Raw genomic sequence first — 23,160 nt, 5'->3', positions numbered from 1 at the left:
CCTACTGTCCCTGCACATCCCCGCTGCAGCTCTGAGGGTCCTGGGGCTGAGATCCATCTGCCCCCACTTGGGCAGGGCAGAGGCCTGATTCGTCTCTGGCCCCCAGCACACGGGAGGGAGGCCTTAGAACACCCAGGCTGAATAAATCAACAAGACATTCAGAGAGCAAGGCCATCTGTATTTGTGGGTGTTCCTCCTACCACACTGCGTGGCTCCTGGGGCAGAGCCCACGTCTGACTCATTCCTGGGTTTCCAACATCACCCACCTGCAGCTGAATACCGGGGTACCTACAGATTGCCCTCCACGTTGTAAAAAGTGAGATCAAGGAAGCCCAGAGAAGTCAAGTGCCTTCTTCCACCAGGCAGAGCCAAGTCCTGGGAGCCCAGAGTCCAGAGAAGGCTAGGGTTGGGGGGACAAGCAGAGGATGTGAAGAGGTATGTGACAGGGCCCAGCAGAGCTGGCACATGGTTGGGGCTCAGGAAAGGTTACCTGATGTTGCTGGGCACCAGGGTGATGCAAAGAGCCTTGGAGAACCCCGCTTTGCAACGCAGTGGGGTGACTGGGACACATCATATCGTGTCTCAGAGCTTCAGCGTCCCCTCAGGCAGAGAAAGGTGACGCCTGGTGGGGCCATTCTGAGGAGTGAGTGGGTAAGAGGCCAGGGTGGGTGAATGCTGGCACCCGGTGGGCGCCAGAGTGGCTTGCCAGGGCGTGGCCCCCTTTCTCCCCAGAGGTGCCCACACTTGATTCTGCAACCGAACTCTTTTATTGTTGCTCTTCAGCTGTGTCACACAAAGGCCGTGTCCAATTGTAACAGCCCGCTCGCTTCAGTGGCCCCCAGTGCCGCCTGGCACAGCTGCAGCGTGTCCACAAGTGCCAGTGGCTGGGATGTCTCGATGATGGCAATGGTCTCCCCGAGCTCGGTGCACATGATAGTCTGCTGAGGCTCGGGGGGCGGGGCAGGAGGGGGTGATCTGGGAGGCTGCAGTGTCATCGTCCGAGCTTGGGCGTGGACCCGCTGATGCAGTCGCAGGCCCGCCATGGCACGGAACCAGCGGCCGCAGGTCCCGCAGTAGTAGGGGCTCTTGTTGTAGAGACCGGTGATGGGGAGGCGGGGCGCACGGGCAAAGGCGACTGGCCGCAGGTGCAGCCTCCGGTGCTGCTGTAGGTTAGAGCTCTGCGTGAAGCGCTTGCCACAGTCCAGGCACTGGTAGGGACGCACACCCGTGTGGGTCAGCTGGTGGCGGCTGAGGTTGGCCAGAGAAGCAAAAGTCTTGCCACAGGAATGGCACTGGAAGGGCCTCTCGCCCGTGTGCGTCCGCAGATGGTTGCGCACATGGACCAGCTTCTTGAAGCCCTTGCCGCAGACACCACAGCGGTGTCGCCGCTCAGGGGGCCCATGGACCGCACGCCGGTGCCGGGAGAGCCGGGAGGCGGAGGCAAAGGACTTGGTGCACTGCGGGCAGGGCAGCTGGGCAGGTGGGGCAGGGGGCAGCGCGGGGGGCGTGGGCTCGGCAGGAGCCGGGGAGGCAGCCGCCGCCGCCGCCGCCGCCGCCATGGGAGGTGCCCCACTCTTGCCGGCGTGAGTGCGCCGGTGGTAGAGGAACTTGGTCATGTTGCTGAATGTTTTGCCGCAGCGGCAGCGGTGCAGTGGGTTGGCAGTGTGGGCCCGCCGGTGGGCCACCAACGTGAGTTCTGTGCTGAAGCCACGGCCGCAGTCCACGCAGAGGTAGCGGGCTTCGCCGCGGTGCAGCCGCAGGTGCTGCTCCAGTGAGGCTGCTTTCTTGAAGACCTTGGAGCAGGTCGTACATTCGTGTGTGCCACCAACATGGGCCCGCCCGTGAGCCAGAAGCCGGTTTGCCGAGCTGAAGCTGCGCTGGCACTGGCTGCAGTGGAAGGGGTGAGCCACTGACGCTGGGCCACGGGACGCCCGCCGGTGGCGCCGGCGTGCCCCTGCTGAGGTGCAGCGTTGAGGACAATCCCCACAGCCCTGGGCCTCGCTGGCTGTGGACTTGTCAGCTCCCTTAGCATCATCACCAACCTCTGCTGCTGCCTCTTCCTCGTCCTCTGTCTCTTCATCGTCATCTTCTTCATCCTCACCCTCCTCCTCCTCCTCTAGCCCATTGCGCTCTTCTTTCTCTAGGGAGTCAAAGTGAGTGCCCTGGTGCTCCAAGAACTCCTCAGGGGTGGTACACAGGGCAGAGCACTCAGGACACTCATAGGGCTCCATCTTGACTTCGGGTGGAGCAGGGGGTGGAGGTGGGGAGGGGAGGGGAGGCAGAGGAGGCGGCACCGGAGGTTTAGCTGCTGCAGCAGCAGAAAGGTGCCGGGCCTTCCGATGAGCCACCCACAGCTCAGGCGAGGGAAACAGCTCCTGGCAGTCTCCACACTGGTACTGGATCTGGCTTGCAGACTCCCGCAGGTGGGCATCCTGGTGGGCCAGGAGCTCGCTGGGGGAGAGGATGAGCTGGCTGCACTCACCGCACTGGAAAGGCCCATCCTCAGTGCCTGGCACCAGCTCCGGCTCCAGGCCAGTGTCCTGGGTGGTCAGCGCCTCCTCCTCTGTGACAGTGGGCACATGCTGCTCCTGGTGTGACAGGACTTCTTCCAGTGTGTTGTAGAGGCTGCCACATTCAGAGCACATGAACTGGAAGAAGAGGGATGAGGCAAGGGCCTCGCCAGGTGTCATCTCAGTTACCTCCGTTAACATCTCCATTTTCTCCCCTAACGTCGGTGTTGACATCTCCATTGCCCCTGGTGACATCTGTGTTGGCATCTCAGCCACTTCAGCTGCCTCAGCCACCACCTCTGCCATTGTGCGAAAGGCAGTACCTGGAGAAAGAAGGGAGTGCCTAGTGAGACCAGGAACTCAAGGGAAGGGGGGATGTCTCAGGAGTTCCCTTGCCCATCCCATCACTCACCAGCCTCTAACAATCAGCAAGTCTGGATCCAATACTTATATCTCAGTCTTCAGTGAGTCTGTGACCCTGTAGCTGAACTGCACCCCATGGCAGCCAGGTATCTGCAGAAGAGAGACAGCCCTTCTCAGTCTGGCCTCTGATGCCACCCTCCTTACCCAGAGGGCTGGTCACACCCTTTCCAAGAACAGAATGTGTCTTTTGGGGTCTCTTGGCCTTGGCCTGTGCAGTTTCCTCTCTGTGCAGCATCTTTCCTCTATCTACTTGTACACAGAAAGATGTAGCAAGGTGTTTAAGAGCATAGGCTCTGGACAAGACTGCCCTTGGGTTGAATCTGAGCTCCACCACTTACTTCATCTCTCAGAGACTGCATTCTCATCTGTGAAATGGACTAAAAGTAGTACTGACCACAAAGTCCCTGGTACTTTGTAATGCTTAGATAGAACCATTACTTGTAATTCTCCAGAAATGTTGTTTTTGAACCCTAAGTCTTTGATGCTGCTATTCCTTCTGCCAACGAAGTTCTCTCTTCTTTTCTAGCAAACTCTACATCCACAGGGTGGTGGCCACTCCCTCCTCCTTGGGGTTCTTACAGTATACCGTGCCACCTCCATCACAGCAAATATCATGAACTTGGGATAGAGTCTGTGCTCCTCTCACCAGACTGAGCCTGCCGGCAGGGCAGGTCTGATTTATTGTAGGGGCTGCTGTCACCAACAAAGCCACTGACCAAGGACAGGGATTTTAGCTTTTGAACTTCCCTCTACGTGCCCCATCTCTCCCTCTACAGGTGTGGGCTCAACCTAACGCAGGCCCCTTCACACAACAGGGGCTCAGAGTCCCTACAGCAAATGACTGCCGCCCATGCAGGCCTAAGCAGTAATGCTCCAGATATAATCCCCACCACCTCCATCTCTTCTTCAACTCATCTGTTAGTGCCAGAGGGCAGGTGGAGTTCGGCTTCCAGCTCTGCACACAAAAGTTGCTCATGTGTAGCTAGCTCCCAGAGGTGTCACCATAATAAGCACTGAGAAGATCTGGTGAATGAATTATGCTCCCTCCAGGAAGTGTGGCCCCGAGAGTTTAACTGTCCTTGTGCACATTCCACTTTTCCCACCAGACCAGCCCTCCTATTAGACTGTGAATTCCGACAAGAACAAGGCCCAGCACAGGGCCCTGCTATCAGCTGCTTTCCAGTAAATGCTCCTTAAGCAAATGATTCACAGAAAGGCCAAGAGCTAAACTTTCCAACTCCCTCACTAATTTTTGAGTTGCTCAGGCCCTGGCACACAAAAGCCATTCAGTAACGGACCTTCCTGGAAACAGTCAACCAGGGGCCTGACAGTTCAGCTTTGCATCGTTCACAGCACCACTCCCCACAGAGAACTCCCCTCCAGCGAGGCCCAGTGCCCGGCGCAAGGCTTACGCAAAATAGGCAACCAGTAAATGTCTAGAAGATGGCCCGAAGGACCTGATATTTGGACTTTCCTAGTCTGCATTCCCCATTTCCCAATCCTGGACTGTGAATTATTGGGGGAACGGATGGGTTTTTGTTATACAGTAGACCAATAAAAGTCCTTCCATGAAAGAACCCACCAGGGCCCTGGAAGTTCAACTCTCCTGAGACACATCCCTTTTCTCTGACCAGACTTATCAACTACGCAACCTGAGAGTTCCCTGCAAACGGTGGGGGCCGGGCGAGCTCGAGCGTAGCGTCCGGCACACCTCAGACGCTCTATCAACGGTCCAGGGCACAGAGGAAGCAGCACTCTCTTTCCACGCCGCGTCGCTCCCGCCCTAGCGCAGGCCCCAAAGCTCCTCGACCCCCGGAGTCCCCCTCGTTCTCCCTCCGCCCTCTCCGTAAGCCCAGCTCTCTCTTCCCCGGCCCGCCCCGCGGCGCCCTCACCCGTCTCTCTCGCCTCCTGCAGCCCCGCCGCTCTTGACACAGACCCTCAGCTCCAGGCGTGTGGGACCCCCTCACTATCCACGCCTCCCATTGGACACTGCCCTTACCCGCGGCGGCCAATCAGAGCCGAAAGCGGAGGGCACGCGCTCCTGCGCCTGCGTATGGACGATTAGGCGGGGCTCGGCGAGTTTCTCCACGCACACAACTGTGCCCTGTGGGCGGGGCCCCGGGCTCGGAGAAGCGCCTGCGCAGTTCTCCCGGGCCGCTCCTCCGCCAAGTCTGAAAGTTAAGTGGAGATAAGTGAACATCACAGGAAAGCAAGGATCATGGAGTGGACTGGGTGGCGGGAGACCTTGACAGAACTGTGATTTCATAGCTAAAGACACAGAGCACCTCTGAGAGCACAGCTTCGGAGTCAAGCATACTTGGGGTACTACCCCTCTCTGGGCCTCACTTTTACTCCTATGTAAAATGGGCTTGAATCACGTCCACCTCAAAGGCTGTTGAGGGGATTGGATGAAATCAAACAGGTAAAAGCAGTCAGCACAGGGCCTGATACACCGTGGATGCTCACTTTAACTAATCTAACATGGACATAGATAGTCCTTTCCTGTTTGTAAAATTGCTTTCCCTTCCCTCACCCTCTTTGGTTGATTTAATGATATTCACTTACTGGGCGCCTACTGTGTGTCCGGCTCAGGATTGGGTTTCAATAGGTGACAACTGCCATCAGGGAGAGGGGAAGGGACTCTTCGGAGGTCACTGCCTCAGCCCAAGCAGAGCTAGTGCTGAGCCAGTGCCAGGCACGACCCAGGCCTTCCGCCTCCCAAGGGGTGATAATTCCGGGGGTGGGAACAGGTCCGGGGAGGGGCCTTGTCTCAAGGCACGAGCGGGCCCTGACCTTGAGTCACGTAAGTGGGGGGCAGGGTGGCGGTGCTCAGACATGCAGCCTTGATGCCAAATCTCCTGATAGAGACCTGCTCTTGCCAGAGTGAAACTGGCAGGTGCAGCTTAAAGAGGGGCTATTGGGAGTCCCCGTGACCTTGGAGGGCAGAGATTGGAAGGGGTTATGGGGGGGGGGCGTTAAGAGTTTCTTGAGGGGGGAGTCTGAGTGTAATGGGGGAGTCCTGATGGACTCCATCAGGAGGTGCACAGTGGAGATGGAGGGGCCTATTGTAATCAGGAAGGAGGTATTGTTTCCTAAGATGAGATGAGGGAGTCTTGGTCTTGATTGGGGAAGGAACTTATAGATGGGGGATTTCTGTTGGATGAGGAGGGATTGCAGTCGAGATCATGAGATGGCACAGATGGGATGTAGGTCTCCAAAAGAAGTAAGGGGCAGTCTAACGGAGGGGAGTCCAAGTCCGGATCATAAGGGACCTGGGTGCTACTCGGAGCCAGTACGGTCGTGATTGTGGTCCTTTGCCATGGGTAGCTGGGAGCAGTGGTTAATGTGGGCGTCTAGGTCGTGATAAGGAGGGGGCTGTAGTCCGTGACATAAGTAGTTTCAACAGGTCGTGAGGGCACTAAGGACCCTGTAGCTTATGTCACCGGCAGAAGCTATCCGGCAAAATGGTACCAGATCCAGCCCAGACGCGGAACCGCTCTCGCTCTGCGCAAGCGCAGTACAGGGCGGCCGGACGTTACGGTTGGGGGCGGGCCCGGAGGGAGGGGCTTGGAAGCCTCTCTCTGCGCTTGCGCCTAAGGGGCGTGGCGGTCGCACCTGCGCGAGATGGGGGAAGGAGGAGGAGCGAGGTGACGCAGGCGTAATAATAGAGAAGGTGCCAGAAAGATACAAAACAAGTGGCCGCGGCCGTCGCCCAGGAGTCGTGAGGCGCCGGAATTCGGTGAGGATGTGGAGAGGCCTACAAGCTACTGGTGGCGGGTAGACCGGACCACCTGGGTGCTGGGGAGAGGGCGGTACCACCCTTACAGGGCGAGGGGCTCGGATTCGTACAGCGCCACCTGTGTGGAGCGAAGGGCTGCTTTGGTCGGTCCCATTGTAGGGGGCAGAGGGTCACTTTCGGACTGTACCACTTAGGTGGAGCTGTGGGGCTGATCGGACAGTACCTCTGGACGCAGCCAAGGAACATGTCTGGACAGTAGTACCCATAGTCAAAGGGCAATTGGCGGGGTGCCCCGCGTTGGGCCCCTAGGCTTGTTCGGACCGAGTCACTTAGTCGGGTGGGAGGCTTGTTCGGAACATACCACCTGGGGAGGGGCATTCGGGCTGGGCCTGCCCGACTGGTCGGAGGACAAGAGGGGTCTGGCGTCTGGACCTGTTACTAGGGGACCTCGGGCGATACCATTCTCTTGCGGGAGAAGGGGGAGGCTAAAACGGCTGGGATGTGAGGGTGGCCCTGCCCGGCGGCACTCGGAAGGGGAGACGCACTGGCGGGGGTGAGGTCCGGGCCTCCGCGTCGCTGACCACTGCCCCCTCCCCGCTGTGTGTGTTCTAGGCCCTGGTTCTGAGCTTATTCCGCCCCCCTCCCCCGGGTATGGCGCTGTCCGGGTCGACCCCGGCCCCGAGCTGGGAGGAGGATGAGTGCCTGGACTACTACGGGATGCTGTCGCTTCACCGTATGTTCGAGGTGGTGGGCGGGCAACTGACCGAGTGCGAGTTGGAGCTGCTAACCTTCCTGCTGGACGAGGTTCCCGGCGCCGCCGGCGGCCTGGCCCGCGCCCGCAGCGGCCTGGAGCTGCTGCTGGAGCTGGAGCGCCGCGGGCAGTGCGACGAGAGCAACTTGCGGCTGCTGGGGCAACTCCTGCGCGTGCTGTCCCGTCACGACTTGCTGCCACACCTGGCGCGCAAGAGGCGCTGGCCAGGTATCGTGGAATGGGAGGGTGACAGACTTCCGGTGGGGAGAGGGCCTTGCTTTCGCTGGGCCTCCACGGTGTCTGATATGGAGAGTGCCATCTCAGTACGTGTCCCATCGCACTCTTTCCTCCTCCCAGGGTATCAATGAGAAACACAAGAGGGAGGAGGCATGACATTGGGAGGGGTGAGCCTGTGGGATTTGGCTACATCAATAGTGATGTTTGTAGCGTCTGTTTACAGAGGGCTTACTTCTTGCCGGGCACAGCAGTAAGCCCTTCTTCATATGTACTATCATCCTATATCCTCCCGGTAATCCTAAGAGGAAGTCCTGTCACCGTCCCCACTGTACAGGGAAAGCAGTAGGTTGGAGAATTTAGGCAGATTGCCCACATATAACAGCTGAATCCTGTGTGCCCGGGGAATAGGGAACAGGAGATACAGCTTGACGGGACTGACAGAGTGTTCCATGAGGAACAAACATTTGGGAGGAGTATCAAGACTGTAAGACAGGTGAACGATTTACTTTTTTTTATTCTGTATATGAAGATGATTTTATTTGAACGATTTACTTTTAGATGTGGTTATGGAAGGACTGAAACAGAGTAATGGAGCAGAGAGAGGAAGTAGGGAGTGGAATGCTTCAGAGTGAAAGGAGGCCCCCTTAAGATTCCATAACCAGGGCTTCCCTGGTGGTGCAGTGGTTGGGAGTGCGCCTGCCGATGCAGGGGATGCGGGTTCGTGCCCCGGTCCGGGAGGGTCCTGCATGCCGCGGGGCGGCTGGGCCTGTGCGTCCGGAAAGATTCCATAACCAGTCAAGACCTTTCTGAGAAGTTGGCGTTTGAACTGAGGCTGCACTGCCACCCTGGTGCATAGATCTCAGAGTAGGAAATTCCAGGCAGAGGGAAAGACAAGCTTTTAAGTCCTGAGGTAGGACTGAGTTTGGCATTATCAGAGGCCAGTGTGGCAGGAGCAGAGGTCAAAGTAAGGGCACAGAGGTAGGTGAGAAGCCATGCCACATAGGAGCTTGCAGATAACACAGATAGAAAGTGGGAGCTAGGATTTAAACCTTGCTGGTTTGTCTCCAGAGTTGGTGCCCTTAATCCTTGTAAGGGGAGTGCTCCTATAGGACAGCAGTCCTGAGAAGGTGAAGAGCCCCTTGTGTGCATTGGCTTTGAGCTTTTGAGCCCTTGGCGGGATTACTAGAGGTGCTGTGGCTAGTTTAGGGAGGGGTTTTGTGAGCTTTCCTGCCCAGGGTAAGCCCATGGGATTTGGGTAACCAGGAAAAAGGCATCCCTTGTGCAGAACTGACAGCATTTTTGGAAAAATATGTCTGGAGGTCAGGCTCTGGAAGAGAAGATTTGGGGACCCTGCAGAGGCCTGCTTACTCTTCGGGGCCTCAGGGAGAGCCGGGGGCAGTTGACGGATGGGGGCAGCCAGCATTGCAGGAATCCTGACCATAACTCAGCTTACAGGATAACTGACAGTTGGAGCTGCTGTACACGTGGATTGGGTGGCCCCAGAAGGTGATGAGTCTTTTACCCCGGAGGCACCGAACAATTACTGGGCTGCAGGTGTTTGAGAGGGAGTGGGTATCTGGGCTTTGAGTTCTGGGGAACTCAGGCACCCTGTGGGGCAGGTTTTCTTCTGGGGTGGGGGTGAGGGGGTGGGAATTGGAGGCTGGGCCTGGGAGAAGTCGCAGGCTTTGAATACTTCATTCCATTCTTCTCTCCCCACAGTGTCTCCAGAACGCTCCAGCTATGGCACATCCAGCTCTTCTTCAAAGAGGACGGAGGGCGGCTGCCGTCGCAGTCAGCAGTCAAGGAATTCTTCAAATGTTGAGCAGGGTCAGTGGGAGACAGGTGAGCCCAGCCCTGTGGGCGCGCCAGCAGTCTCTCTCTCTCCCTTCTGAACCCTGATGAACCTACCCCATCCTGCCCCATCAAGGAAGGAGCCCGTGGGGGTGATTCTGTCTCATTTTTGCTTTGTGTTTGTGTGTGTGTTTGTTGTTGCAAAAGCACATGTCTAGAAACAACTTACGGAATTGTTTCTTGTGGTTTTATATGTCATTTAAATGGCACCACGTCATGGGTATCATTCTTCACATGGCTGTCTTTGTTGGACATGTTTCTGAGATTTATTCATGTTGGGTTTCTAATTGGTTTTGTTTAATTGCCATGGCAATTAATTTATCCACTCTCCTCCCCTCTCCCAAGTTTTTAATCATTCAAACGTATTTCAAATATACCGAGAAGTGGAAAGATGAGTGCAGTGAATGTGTTTGTATCTTCCACGTAGACTCAGTAATTTTAACATCTTGCCAGGTTTGCTTTATGTGCATGTATGTGTAATTCTGTTTTTTCTTTTTTTTAATATTTGTTCGTTTGTTTTTGGCTGCGTCGGGTCTTAGTTTCGGCACTTGGGATTTTTCATTGCAGTGTGCAGGCTTCTCTCTAGTTGAGGCACTTGCGGGCTCAATTGCCCCGTGGCATGTGAGATTTTAGTTCCCCGGCCAGGGATCGGACCTGCGTCCCCTGCATTGGAAGGTGGATTCTCAACCACTGGACCACCAAGGAAGTCCCTAATTCTGTTTTCTTTTTGCTGAACTCTTTGAAAGTAAATTATAGGCATCAGGACACTTTACCCCGAAATTGGCAGGCATCTCCTGAGAATCAGAAGATTGTCTGAAACCACTTCAAGACTACTGTCATATCTAAGAAAGGACAGAAGTACTTATTCTCTGATATCCTAATGGTCCATTTTCAGATCTTCTCAATATTGTCTGCACTTTCAGGATCCACTCATAGTTGTGTTGCTGTACATTCAGTTATTAGTCTCCTTAATCTCTTACTATGGAACCCCCCCCCCCCCGCTACCCCGTACTGACCAGGCCACTTGTTTTGTACAATGTCCTGATTGTTTCCGGACATGCCTGATAATTTCCTGATGGTATCATTTAACTTATCCGTCTGTCCCCTGTAGTTTGGGAATCGGGTTTGGAGAGTTGGTTAGATTCAGGTTACGTGTTTTTGGCTGGAATGCTCCTTGGTTGATGCCGTGGTCTTCACATCAGGAGGCCTGGTTTTCCTGTTGTGAGTGAGCAAGTTCGATCACTTGGTTAAGGTGGTGTCTGCTGTATTTGTCCTTCGTACAGAGATATTTTTTCCCCTTGTGGTTAGTAAATCTATGAGATGACACTTTGGCACGTCGTGTTCACCAACAGCATCCCCAGTGGGTTTAGCAGCCATTGGTGATCTCTGCCTGAACCAGTTACTATATTGGTGTTCATGAAATGGTGGTTTTCTAATTCTTTCCTATGTCTATTAGCTGGCATTTTCTCAAGAGGAGTTTTACTTTTTTCTTTCCCTCCATTCCTCCCTCTCTTTACTTAGTGAGGGGTGTCACCATAGACTCATATATTCTTATTTATTTACTGTTATAATCAATTAGTTATTCTTCCTGATGTTCAAATTGGCTACATCCTGTGTCCTTTTGATGTGTCTCCATCATTCTTTGGGTGCTTCCTGCTTTGTAGGACTGCAAGATGGACTGCAAGATGTCCAGGATTCACTTGTATTTTCCCTTCCCCAGCCCTGGAATCAGCTGTTTCCAGAAGCCTGGTTTCTCTCAGAGGCAGCGGTATTTGGAGACCAAGATCTGGGTGCCGAGTATGCGCATTGTTTTTAGGCGCTTACAGTGAACAGAACTAGAAATTGCTTTTCGTAAAAGTTCATATTAGGGGCTTCCCTGGTGGCGCAGTGGTTGAGAGTCCGCCTGCCGATGCAGGGGACACGGGTTCGTGCCCCGGTCCGGGAGGATCCCACATGCCGCGGAGCGGCTGGGCCCGTGAGCCATGGCTGCTGAGCCTGCGTGTCCATAGCCTGTGCTCCACAACGGGAGAGGCCACAACAGTGAGAGGCCCGCGTACCACACACACACAAAAAAGTTCACATTAGCATTTTCAATTCAAACATAACATTATAAGGATTTTTTTTTTTTTTTGGCTGCGCTGCTTGCGGGGATGTTAGTTCCCTGACCAGGGATTGAACCTGCGCCCTCAGCAGTGAAACTGTGAGGTTGTAACCACTGTACCACCAGGGAATTCCCTACAAGGACTTTTTTCTAAATTAATTTATTTTTGGCTGCATTGGGTCTTTGTTGCTGCGCGTGGGCTTTCTCTAGTTGTGGCTAGCGGGGGCTATTCTTCGTTGTGGTACGCGGGCTTCTCGTTGCGGCGGCTTCTCTTTGTTGCAGAGCCTGTCTTTAGGGTGCGTGGGCTTCAGTAGTTGCGGCACACGGGCTCAGTAGTCCTACGAGGACCTTTTTGTCTTACACTGAAAATCTTGGTTCTTGGTAACATTAAGACATGGATTTATTTTGCTTTATTTTACAACAATAATGAAATAGCTTCAAATTTATAACGTCAGGACCACTGCTGTGTCTACTGAATGAAACATAAGATATTTTTGTGGTTCTAATTGTTTTCAGAGTATATCCTACTGAGAGTTTACAGTCAGAATGTTCCTCCTAGTTACTTAAGGTCCTTCTTTTTTTCTGCTTCTTGTTACTGATTTTATATATACTAGATTCATTTGTTTCTGTTTAATTTTATGGTTTGTTTCTTTTGTTTCTTGTTAAATTTTTGAGTATGTTGTAAAACAGTTACGTGATTCCAAAGTCAAAACTAAAGTATGTAAAAAAGGTGTTCTTAGAAGTATCATTTCCATTGGTATCTTTCTCCCTCTTAGTAGATAATCAATTTCATTCATTTCTAACATAGCCTTACAGTGTTTCATCTTGCAAAAATAGCAAATAATGTACATATTCTTGTTCCCCCTCCTTTTTTATACAAAACATAGCAAACTGTAGATATTTGTTTTTCACTTGCTTTAGTTCACTAAGCAGTCTGTTGTGGAAATTACTCCGTGTACTTTTTGCCAGACATTTACATTGTCTTCAGGTTTATGTGGTTAGGAACTATAAACAGAGCTCCAGCTACTGGCGTCCTGCCTGTTTCCTGGGGTGAGTAGGCAGGGTTTCTCTGGGGTCACACCTGAGAGTGGGACTGCCAGGTGGTGGGGTGTGCTCGTCTGTCCTTCCAGATGATGCTAACTTGTACTTATTCGCCATCTTATGGCCCAGGAAGCAGAGGGGCTCACCCAGGGTCTGACAGCGTGGAGTCCAGCCTTGAGCGCTTCCTTGGGCACCCACCTTGGTGCTCCACCCATCATCTGGTCTTCAACCTACACCATCTTTCTCTCCTCAGGTTCTCCCCCAACTAAACGGCAGCGGCGGAGTCGGGGCCGTCCCAGTGGTGGCGCCAGACGGCGGCAGAGAGGAGGTCCAGCCACCCCCCAGCAGCAGCAGGAGCCAGCCGGACCTACCTCAGAAGGCAAAGTGACCTGTGGTAGGTATCTGTGCATGCCTTGGGAGTGCATGTGCAGTGCCCGTTGCAGCCAGTAGAGCTGAAGGGTGGGAGAATGGGCCCTCATCTGGGGTGTGACACCCAGTGGGTGGGCAGCAGCTCCATGCATCTGTACAGCACAGTGGAATCCCTGTCTTTTCTGTTGCCTACTCGCTTGTCTACATCCTGCCCATAGTTGAAGGATTGTGTTGTGTGCTGCCTCCTCCAGGAAGCCTTTCCTGACAGTCCCCTGCCCTCAATGTCATTTTTTGTTGGAGGAGCCAGGCAGGGGCTGAGCAGCTGGGCCTGGCAGGCCTCAGAGCAGATGGGAGTTAGATTTTATTCTATGAGTCAAGGGCTTTCCAAGGGTTTTTAGCAGGGGAGTGAAGTGATCTGATACCAGTTTTTAAAGGAACTCCGATTTCATCTGGAAAATCAGTTAATAAATGAGTTACAATTTGCAAAGTGCTTAGAACAGTGCTGGACATGTAGCACATGCTCTGTAGGTGCACATGAAATAAATCCAACAAAGTGGAAGCAGGGAAACGAGTGGAGGGGCTTCACAGTCCAACAGGGATGAGGCAGAGGTCTGGCCTGGGGTAGTGGCGTTGGAGAGGGTGAGAAGGAGGTGGACTTAAGGAAATAAACATTTTGGATATAGGGTTGACTGTACCTGCAGACAGGTGGGTTGGATGGGTTAGGGGACTCTGCTATGCAGACTCATGCAGACCTTGCCCTTAAGAAATTTCTCACTGGTCCTGAGGGGAGGACACAGGCACGGGTAGGGCGCACACTCTCTCACACACTCCCACACGCCCCTCTGGTACCCCCTTCTCTGAGTTGGGCAAGGCTCTGGTCACAGAGGGTATCAGCTGGTGAGAGGCTCAGGCTGGGTGGGTGGGGGTGGAATTATAGGAGGGAAGGTTGAAGGGCAGGTGGCAGCAGCTCTGCATCCCCCAGGAGACCTTGGCCTCAGGGCGCTTCCTCCTGCCATCTGCAGAGCCTCCAGCCCCCAGAGTGCATGAGCCTGCCTCCTCCCGGTGCCCATTGCGGTCTCCCAGACCCTGGTGGTCCTAGCCGCTCCCTAGATGAGGCTGTAGACACCTGTGCTGGCTGCTTTCAGGAGGAACAGGCCAGTGGAGTCAGCCTGAGTCCTCAGACAGCCCGCACTTGAGGGGGTGGCTGTTTGGTCGTGACTCTCCCCAGAGTCAGGAGTTAATTACCAGAGCCACCCGCTGGCTGGGTGGCCTAGAGAGTCACTGCCTCCCTAGGGAGCAGGCCAGGCTGAGGCCGTGAGGGGTCTTGCTGCTGGAGACCTCCGTCTCTTCTCTGAGGGTGGGGAGGTTGTGACCCTGGGTGTGGCTGTCTCTTGCTGTGGGGCATGGCTGCGCAGGTCTGACTGCTGACTCACCAGGCAGGGTGGGGCTGGAGTGAGGCTTTCCCCAGTAGGGCCCTGAAAATGGAGATGGCCAAGTCCCAGGGGTGGAAGGAGGTCCCTCCAGACCTGAGTGAGGAACGGGTCTGCCATTCTTGCCTCCTCCTCACCTGTGATAGCTGTGGGGGTTGAGCCCTAGGCAGCTGCCTTCCACTGAGGGATAGAACCAGACTGAACTCCGGAGGCCCCAAGAGTGTGAGGAAGGGGCCATGGGGGATCCTGGGCTCAGACACAGGACCTCTGAGTCTCCACATCCCTCTCAGGGCCGTCCACTGCGCCCTGCGCTGAGCGTGCTCCTCACCTGACCTTGAATTCTCAAGACGGCCCTTGAGGTAGGGATGCCGTCCCCCATTGTGCGGAGGGGCAGGGCTGGGCCGAAGCTCGGGTTTGCTCATTTGGTTGTTCCACGTGTGTTTATAGAGCATTGACTACCTGCTTACATCCCACAGAAGGGACTGGAGGCCCCTGCCCTCATGGAGCTTGTGTTCTGGTGGGAGGAGAAGGCTAAGGGAAGGAAGAGAAACTTCAGATGTCAGCTGTGAAGAGAAACAAGCCAGGGGGAGGGGGTAGAGAATGATGGAAAATGCAGTTCTAGGTGGATTTTCAAGGTAGGGTGGTCTAGGAAGGCCTCTCAGAAGACAGGAGGAGAGGTAGGAGTGTGTGGACGGCTGAGGCAGGGTGTTTCAGATTGAAGGGACAGCAGGAGCAGAGGCCTGTGTGGGGACATGGCAGTGGTGGTGCTGGGACCGAGAGGAAGCTGGCAGGGCTGGAGCAGAGGGAGTGCGGGGAGGCTGCCAGGAGGTGAGGGCAGGAGAGGTGACCAGGGGCCCATCCTGCAGAGCCTGGGAGCCACGGGCCAGGCTTTGCGTTTGTTTAAATGATGGAAAGCAGTGGGAGGACTTGAATGACAGGCTGCGCTTTGCTTTTTTTTCCTTCAGTGTTTCCTATGGAGAAGAAATAGAAGCAGACAGATTAGCATAACGAATCCTGGCTCCCCGGCCCCCAACCTCAGCAGTTGTCAGGTCATGGCTCATCTTGTTTCATTAGCCACGTTGTTTTGGAGTCAGTTCCAGGTGTCCTTTTATTTCACTGGTAGATTTTTCACTGTGTATTTCTAGAAGATAAGAATTGGGGAGTTCCCTGACGGTCCAGTGGTTAGGACTTGGACTTGGCGCTTTCACTGCTGTGGCCCGAGTTCAGTCCCTGGTCGGGAAACTAAGATCCTGCAACCTGTGCAGCCAAAAAAAAAAAAAACAAAGAGTAAGAATTCTTAAAAAAAAAATCACACCAAAAAAATAACAATAACTTCTTACTCTCATGTGTTTGCTCAGTGTTTTAATTTCTAATTCTTATAAATATTGGTTCTCTTAAGTCTCTCCTATTTATAGGATTCCTCCATCACCTCTGATTTCTCCCCCACCACCCTTGTATCTGTTGAAAGTAGTTGTCCCGTAGTGTTTCCCGAAGACTGGCTTTTGCAGATTGCTCTGTGGTAGGACTGACTGAACATGCTCCCCTGTCGTAGTTCCTGAAAGTTGTCCCGTAGTGTTTCCCGAAGACTGGCTTCTGCAGACTGCTCTGTGGCAGGACTGACTGAACATGCTCCCCTGTCGTAGTTCCTGAAAGTTGGTAGTTGGGCCTGGAGAGCCTTGATCAGATTCTGGTTTGATGGTTTTGTTTTTTTATTTTCTTATTTTGGCCACGCTGTGCGGCTTGCAGGATCTTAGTTTCCTGACCAGGGATTGAACCCCCGCCCTTGGCAATGAAAGTGCTGCATCCTAACCCCTGGACCGCCAGGAAATGCCCTTTTTTTTAAAAAAAAAAAATAATTTTAATTAATTAATTAATTAATTTTGGGGGCTGCATTGGGTCTTCGTTGCTGCGCGTGGGCTTCTCGTTGCGGTGGCTTCTCCTGTTGCAGAGCATGGGTGCTAGGTGCACGGGCTTCAGTAGCTGTGGCACGCGGGCTCAGTAGTTGTAGCTCGAGGGCTCTAGAGCGCAGGCTCAGTAGTTGTGGTGCACAGGCTTAGTTGCTTCGTGGCATGTGGGATCTTCCCGGACCAGGGATCGAACCTGTGTCCCCTGCACTGGCAGGTGGATTCTTAACCACTGTGCCACCAGGGAAGCCCCCCTTCTGTTTTTTTTCAAGCTCACCTCCTAGGTGGTATTGTGCTCTTCCTTTAGGAAGCAGGCAGAGGCTGCTTGTCTCTTAACTGCCCTTGGTGGCAGCAGCTGCTCACTGCCTCCATCCATTAGTTCAGGAAAGGTTGAAGAACTTTACAGTGACACCGTGACTCTGGCTGTGCCTTGGGGAACAGACTGGAGCAGGAGAGGGAGCCGGCTTTTGTCCAGAGGAGGTGCTGGTATTGGTGTGGCATTGGAGGGTGGAGTCTGTCCCTTAGAGCTTACTGGCTGATTCTCTCTCCTGGGCACAGGTCCTCTGTGTCCCCAGCCTTTCCCGGAGGGAAGACCTGAGTGAGAGTCATCCCTGGCCTCCGGCACAGGGTCTGGCACAGAACGCTGCTCACCTGCTCGCCTGGGCCTGTCCCTCATACCTTTCCTGATCTCCCACTGGAAAGCCCCTCCCATTTCCCTCTGCGGCCCATTCTGTCCCAGAAGAGAGACTGATGAGGTGTCGGGTAGAGGAACAAGAGAGTGTTGGGGGGCTTCCCTGGTGGCGCAGTGGTTAAGAATCCGCCCTGGTCCAGGAAGATTCCACATGCTTCGAGTAACTAAGCCTGGGCACCACAACTACTGAGGCTGTGCTCTGGAGCCCACGAGCCACAGCTGCTGAGCCCACATGCCACAACTACTGAAGCCCGCACGTGCCTAGAGCCTGTGCTCTGCAACAAGAGAAGCCACCGCAATGAGAAGCCCGCGCACCACAACGAAGAGTAGCCCCCGCTCTCCACAACTAGAGAAAGCCCGTGCGCAGCAACGAGGACCTAATGCAGCCAAAAATAAATAAACAGATTTATTATTTTTTTTAAAAAAGTGTGGGGGCCCACCTGAGTGCAGGAAGCGGGAGCAACTCTCCTCTGGAGGAAGACAGGGCCCCACCCTCCGTCCTGGGGGCAGGGAGCATCTCCCTACCATTGGCGAGGGACTGTTGACAAATGCTGTTGACCAAGCATTTGGTGTGTTCCTGGCCGGAGGAAACTATTCAGCTACCTTCAGCCTTCCCTGAGTGCTGCCCTGGCTCCTTTTCTGACCGCCCTGCTGCTTCTGCAGAGCAGCTGGAGTTGTCTTGGTATCCTGAGGCCACTTCCTTCCTGCTGCATCCAGCCTTGTAATCCTCACAGTGGCCCCATGAGAACAGGTACTGGGGTGAGGTTGTCTTATGGAGGAGGCCACCGAGGTGCAGAGAGGTGTGGTCAGCTCAGGAGGCCCCAGACTCCCTGCCCCAGCCTGCCAGGGCGTGGTCAGCCCTGCGCCTCCAGTTGTCCCCTTGTACCCTTTTCTACCATGCTGGCCCCCAGCCTGTGAATGCCCCAAGTTCATTTTTTGCCTCTGGACTTTAACACACACCGACCTCTTCTGGGAAAGTCGCTCTTCTCTTTTCACTGCTTTCCTGTCTCGACTTACTTGTCCTCTTTCACATTTTACTTCCAGTGTCATTTCCTGGAGAGGTCCTCTCTGATTGTTTCGATCTAAATCGTTCTCTATAATTTCCTCTCCTGACGCTTGGAATGTCTTTTAATTATGGACTTCTGTGTATGGTTGTATGAGAGGCAGCAAACAGGATAGGGATAGTTAAAAGAGCTTGGGCTCTGGAGCCAGGCATCTCGGTTGGAACTCCAGCTCTGCCATTTCCTGCCTGTGTGGCCTTGGGCAGGTGACTCATCCTCTGTGCCTTAGTTTCCTCATCTACAAAAAGGGGACAATAGCACTGCCTCATAAGGTTGCAGGCATGATCAAAAAGGTCAATAGGGCTTCCCTGGTGGCGCAGTGGTTGAGAGTCCGCCTGCCGATGCAGGAGACACAGGTTTGTGCCCAGGTCCGGGAAGATCCCACATGCCGTGGAGCAGCTGGGCCCATGAGCCATGGCTGCTGAGCCTGCGCGTCCGGAGCCTGTGCTCCGCAACGGGAGAGGCCACAACAGTGAGAGGCCCGTGTACCGCAAAAAAAAAAAAAAAAAAAAAGTCAATAGATGTGAAATGTGTGACAGTAGTGCAGTAAGTACTATATAAGTGTCACCTACGGTTAAATTATTTCGGCGAGGAATAAAGAGAGAGTGTGCGTGATGCCCATGATTCAGGGCCGGGGTGGAGTGGTGGCTCAGATAACACACATCTCTCCTTTTCTCCAGTGGAGTTTCCCTGTCCTCCCCTTCTGTGTACTGTCCTCTTGTGTTTCAGACCAGAGGTTGGGCCATGTCTTCACCTGTATTTGGGATAATGAAAGTGCTGTGAGGACTCAGGGGTTAAGACAGGGAAAGCACCTGGGTAGGGTCTGGCCTATACAAAGTGCTCCTTGACTGGGGCTTACATGTCTTCCAGTCCCACCTGTGGCTCGTGTCTCCCCACCGTCCCTGGCACTTAGTAAATGTCTGTTGAATGGAAGGATGAATGGGACACATGAGGGTCCCCCCTGATCCTGTCCTCCTTCCACCCCCACCATGCCCGGTGGGCTCTGGGTGAATAGACAGTTTCCACCGCAGGTCTAGTAGCAGTCTGTGCTGAGGATAAAGGCCATCTGGGAGGGGATTCACCTGGGCGGGCCACAGGTCCCGTGAGCCGGGCCTTGGTGGGTGATGGGCATTCTGGTCAGAAGAGGTGGACAGGTCATTTTGTGAGTAAGGCTTGTACTGGGACCACTTCCCTTGTGACTGGAGGGCAGGGTATGGGAGGATGTAGCTGGGATTGAAGGAGGAGGGGAGGGGAGGAGGTTGGCTCAGGGGCCCAGGTGAGAGAGGGCGAGGCCTAGGCAGGGGCTGTGGTGGTAGAGAGGTGAGTGTTGAAATTACAGTTCCTGTTTTGGGGTGCCTTCGGCATCTAGGCCCTGGGTCACATGCTTCATGAGTTGCCTAATGTAATCCTCATGACCCCATCGTGCAGCAGGGACCTCTTGTTTGTTTGTTTTTCAGATGGGGAAACTGAGGCTCAGAGAGGTGAGGTCACATGCCCAAGGCCCCACAGCTAGACAGTGGCGGAGCCAGGACTCGCCTCAAGGTCTGTCGTTCTCCGCCACCAGGCTCTGTGCCTCTGCCACTGAGCAGCCCGTGTGGCCTTGGACAGGTGCTGCTCCTCCAGCCCCCTGCCTCCCAGCCCACGCTACGGAGGCGTGGTTAGACACTCGGGAGTCCAGGATGTGGGCCCAGAGGTCTTATCTGATCCTTAGCATGGAGGGAGCCAGGTCTGAGTGTTGTGGGAAGTCCTGGGGGCTAAGGCCAGGTAGGTTTTCCTGGGCCTCAAGCAGAGAGGGTGAGCTTCCCCTCAAGGCAGAAAAAGGAAGCATTTGGGGTTTGGGGTGGGAGGAGGAAGTGGGTGGTGCTGAGAAGTCGCCTGGGGAAGCAGGGACTTGCCTTCTACTTTCTGCTCTGTGGTGACACAGTCTTTGAAAGGTGAAAGGAGTCAGGGGTATGACACTTCCCCTCCCAGAGCTTCAGTTACCTCATCTGTCAAATGGGTTCATTGTGGCCCCTGCCCCACAGGGCTGATCAGGCTGAATCTCCAAGGGCAAAGCCTTTGGCACATCAGAGCTGCTGGTGGCTGCCATTTTTTAGCACCCATTGGTGGACCGTCATCTGAACAGGCTTTCCAGTAGGGGTTGTCCCCAGGTTTAGGCAGGAACCTGGGCTCAGAGAGGTGGTGACTTGTCCCAGGTCACGTAGCTAGCGCCTGAAGGCTCCTGGATTAGAATCAGCTCCACTGACCTGAGGCTGCTCTGTGGGGTGTGGGAGAGTCAGTGCCCTCTGTCATGCCTTGCTACTCCCTGGCCGTGCGACCTTGGGCAAATCATTTCTCTTTGCCTCCATTTCCTCATCTGTAAGTTGGGGTGACAATAGGCCCTGCCTCACAGGGTCGTTTGTGAATTAAATGAGTTCTTGTGATTCTGCTGCTTGTCATTTCCAGCTTATAGCAGATCCTCAGGATAGCCTGTGTTGTGAGTGCAGAGGAAGTTCTGTTAGTAGCCCGATTCACAGGTGGGAATTCAGTAATCCCACAGGGAGGTGATATGCCTGATATCACATTTACAGGGATAGCCTTGGAAGTTCCGTGTCCTATCCCCTGCACAGAACTGCCACCACATTTGGGTGGATGTAGGCAGGGTTATAAGTGACAAACACAACTCAGACTGGCTTAAGCAAAAAGGAACTTGGTTATTGCTGAAGATCCAGGTGCTCCACGCACACGTGATGAACCTCAGGAGTCTTTTCCTCTCTGTCCTTGGCCTTGTGTAGGTTTCATTCTCTCCCCTCCTGGTGGCAAAACGGCCCCCAGCAGCTATGGCTTAACAGCCCACCTTCTTGGCAGCCTCTGTGGAAAGAGAGCTCCTGCTTGCAGTAGAGCCAGCCCAGTTCCAGCCTTGAGTCTCCTGGGCCTGGTGCTTGCTTGGTGGTTGTGGGGCTGAGGATATGACTGGCCCCACATGAATGTCCCTGTTCGAGGACGCAAGAGGGGTAAAGCTGCTTACCTAAAAGCAAGTCCATTCATTCGTGCGTTGGTTCTTTCACAAATGTGTATTGAGTACCTACTGTATGTCACGGGGCTACACTAATGAACAAGACAGACAAAAATCCCTTCCTTCAGGGAGCTCACATTGGGGGGGAGACAGGTGATAAGCCTGACGGTAAGGGAGAGCTTAGGGTAGGTTAGAAGGTGATAAGTGCCTTGGGAAGAAATGGAGCAAGGAAAGGGGAACTGGGAATCCCGGGGCCGGGTGGTGGTGGTAAACAGGGTGGTCGAGGTAGGCTCACTGGGGAGGTGGCCTCTGAGCAAAGGCCTGTAGGAAGTGAGGGAGTAAGTCCCGTGGGCGCTGGGGAGAGAACACCCCGGGCTGAAGGAGAGGCAGGGCCGGGCGGAACCTGCCTGCTGGTGGGGGGGTGGTGGGGCAGCGAGGAGGTGGTGAGGCTGGAGTGGGGCACATGAGGGGAAGAGCAAGGCCACCAGGTCAGGAGGTAACAGGTCAGACCACAAGAGAGAAGCCGAGTGAGGATGTCATCCGTACTTGGGTGTGGTTACCAGAAGGGGGAAGGTTGTGGGGCTGGTGCAGTGCAGCCCACAGTGAGGGGCAGCAGGAGGAGGCTGGAGGGAGCGAGGGAGGGTGGCGGTTCCCCTCTTCCCCCTGGCCCTGCTGCGCCGTGTGTCGGCCCCTCCCTGACCAGTCCCTCCTTCTCTGCAGACATCCGGCTCAGGGTGCGAGCAGAGTACTGCGAGCATGGGCCGGCCTTGGAGCAGGGCGTGGCATCCCGGAGGCCCCAGGCCCTGGCACGGCAGCTGGACGTGTTTGGGCAGGCCACGGCGGTGCTGCGCTCTCGGGACCTGGGCTCTGTGGTCTGTGACATCAAGTTCTCAGAGCTCTCCTATCTGGACGCCTTCTGGGGTGACTACCTGAGTGGTGCCCTGCTGCAGGCCCTGCGGGGCGTGTTCCTGACTGAGGCTCTGCGTGAAGCCGTGGGCCGGGAGGCTGTCCGCCTGCTGGTCAGTGTGGACGAGGCTGATTACGAGGCTGGCCGGCGCCGCCTGCTGCTGATGGAGGAGGAGGGGGGAAGGCCCGCCTGAGGCCTCCTGATCCTGGATCTGGCAGGACTGACCCCACCTCCTAGCCTCTGGGCCACCTTCTCCCCTGGAGGATGTCGACCATCTCTACTCCTAGAGGACTGTCACTCTACTAGCTCTGAGGACTGTGACAGCCAGGCCCCTTGATAGACCCTCCCACAGGATGTGGGCTTTGAGGCCTAAACCACTTCCAGCTGAGTTTCCTTTCCAACCCCCCCCCCCGCGCCCCTTACCACCACCCCCCACCCCCACCACCCCGCCCATTAGGTGCGTTCCCTCAGCTTCAGGAGGCCAGGGGCTCAGGCCTGCAGATCCGAAAGGAAGGGAGGCATAGCCACACACCAAAGGCCCCTTGCACATCGTATTCCTGACCCTGGGCTGTGTGCGTGCACACACGCTGCCCCGTCTGAAATCTCTCCTGGGCTCCTGCCCTGGCCTGTTCCACTTACTGCTTTGGCCTAAGGGCTTCTCTCTCAGGATCTCTGATTATACCGCCCCCCAACCCTGAGCTTCAGCCACACCAGTGGGCACTGGAGCTGGGGTGCATCTGGGGCCTGCTCACCTTGCCCGCACATCTCTACAGCCAGCCGGGCTCTGCCCAGCTTCCACACACAGACCTGGCTCTCCCCCTTCTCCTGCTCCCCGAAGCTGGACGCAGATTTGCACATGGATCTGCACCGAGTGTCACACATGTGTTGCAGCGGCATCAGACCAACTGTGCTGTTTCCCAGGAGGCCAGGACCAGGAACCAACTTCTTTCTCAGAAAGGGAAGGCAAAGGCTTGGGGCTGATGGGAAAGGCCTTTTACGAGTGACACCAATAAAACTGCCCTGGAGAGGGCATAGGTGGGCATCACGGCTGTACTCTTTCCTTTATGGGCTGGAGGAAGGAGCTGATTAGAGCCTGGGCCCAGTACCAATCCCGGAGTTCCTCGCCTGGTATCTGGCTGGAGGGTGTGCA

At 54.8% G+C, this 23,160-nt stretch overlaps 2 protein-coding genes across 3 annotated transcripts; one reads left to right on the top strand and one right to left on the bottom strand.

The window, feature by feature from the left end:
* Positions 1–173: 173 nt before the first annotated feature.
* On the bottom strand, positions 174–4,910 carry ZNF526 (zinc finger protein 526). 2 transcript variants are annotated; one of them, XM_030874112.2, is made up of 3 exons: positions 4,826–4,910; positions 2,923–3,023; positions 174–2,833 (listed from the first exon to the last, which is right to left on the bottom strand). In XM_030874112.2, exon 3 carries the CDS (start codon positions 2,814–2,816, stop codon positions 789–791), a length of 2,028 nt encoding a protein of 675 aa, XP_030729972.1. In that variant the 5' UTR covers positions 2,817–2,833; positions 2,923–3,023; positions 4,826–4,910; the 3' UTR covers positions 174–788. The 2 variants fall into 2 exon arrangements, with proteins under 2 accessions (XP_030729972.1, XP_060144944.1); XM_060288961.1 differs by lacking the exon at positions 2,923–3,023 and having other exon boundaries at positions 4,826–4,889.
* A 1,633-nt stretch (positions 4,911–6,543) lies between these two features.
* On the top strand, positions 6,544–23,052 carry DEDD2 (death effector domain containing 2). The gene is made up of 5 exons (XM_030874115.2): positions 6,544–6,672; positions 7,285–7,651; positions 9,380–9,502; positions 12,907–13,047; positions 21,824–23,052. The coding sequence occupies exons 2-5, from the start codon at positions 7,324–7,326 to the stop codon at positions 22,201–22,203; spliced, it is 972 nt and encodes a 323-aa protein (XP_030729975.1). The 5' UTR covers positions 6,544–6,672; positions 7,285–7,323; the 3' UTR covers positions 22,204–23,052.
* The last annotated feature ends 108 nt before the right edge of the window (positions 23,053–23,160 follow it).

The sequence above is a fragment of the Globicephala melas genome, chromosome 19 (assembly GCF_963455315.2).
Source record: "Globicephala melas chromosome 19, mGloMel1.2, whole genome shotgun sequence".
Lineage (NCBI taxonomy): Eukaryota > Metazoa > Chordata > Mammalia > Artiodactyla > Delphinidae > Globicephala > Globicephala melas.
The sequence above is the reverse complement of the archived record's forward strand: the minus strand, read 5'-3'. Positions and strand labels throughout refer to the sequence as shown.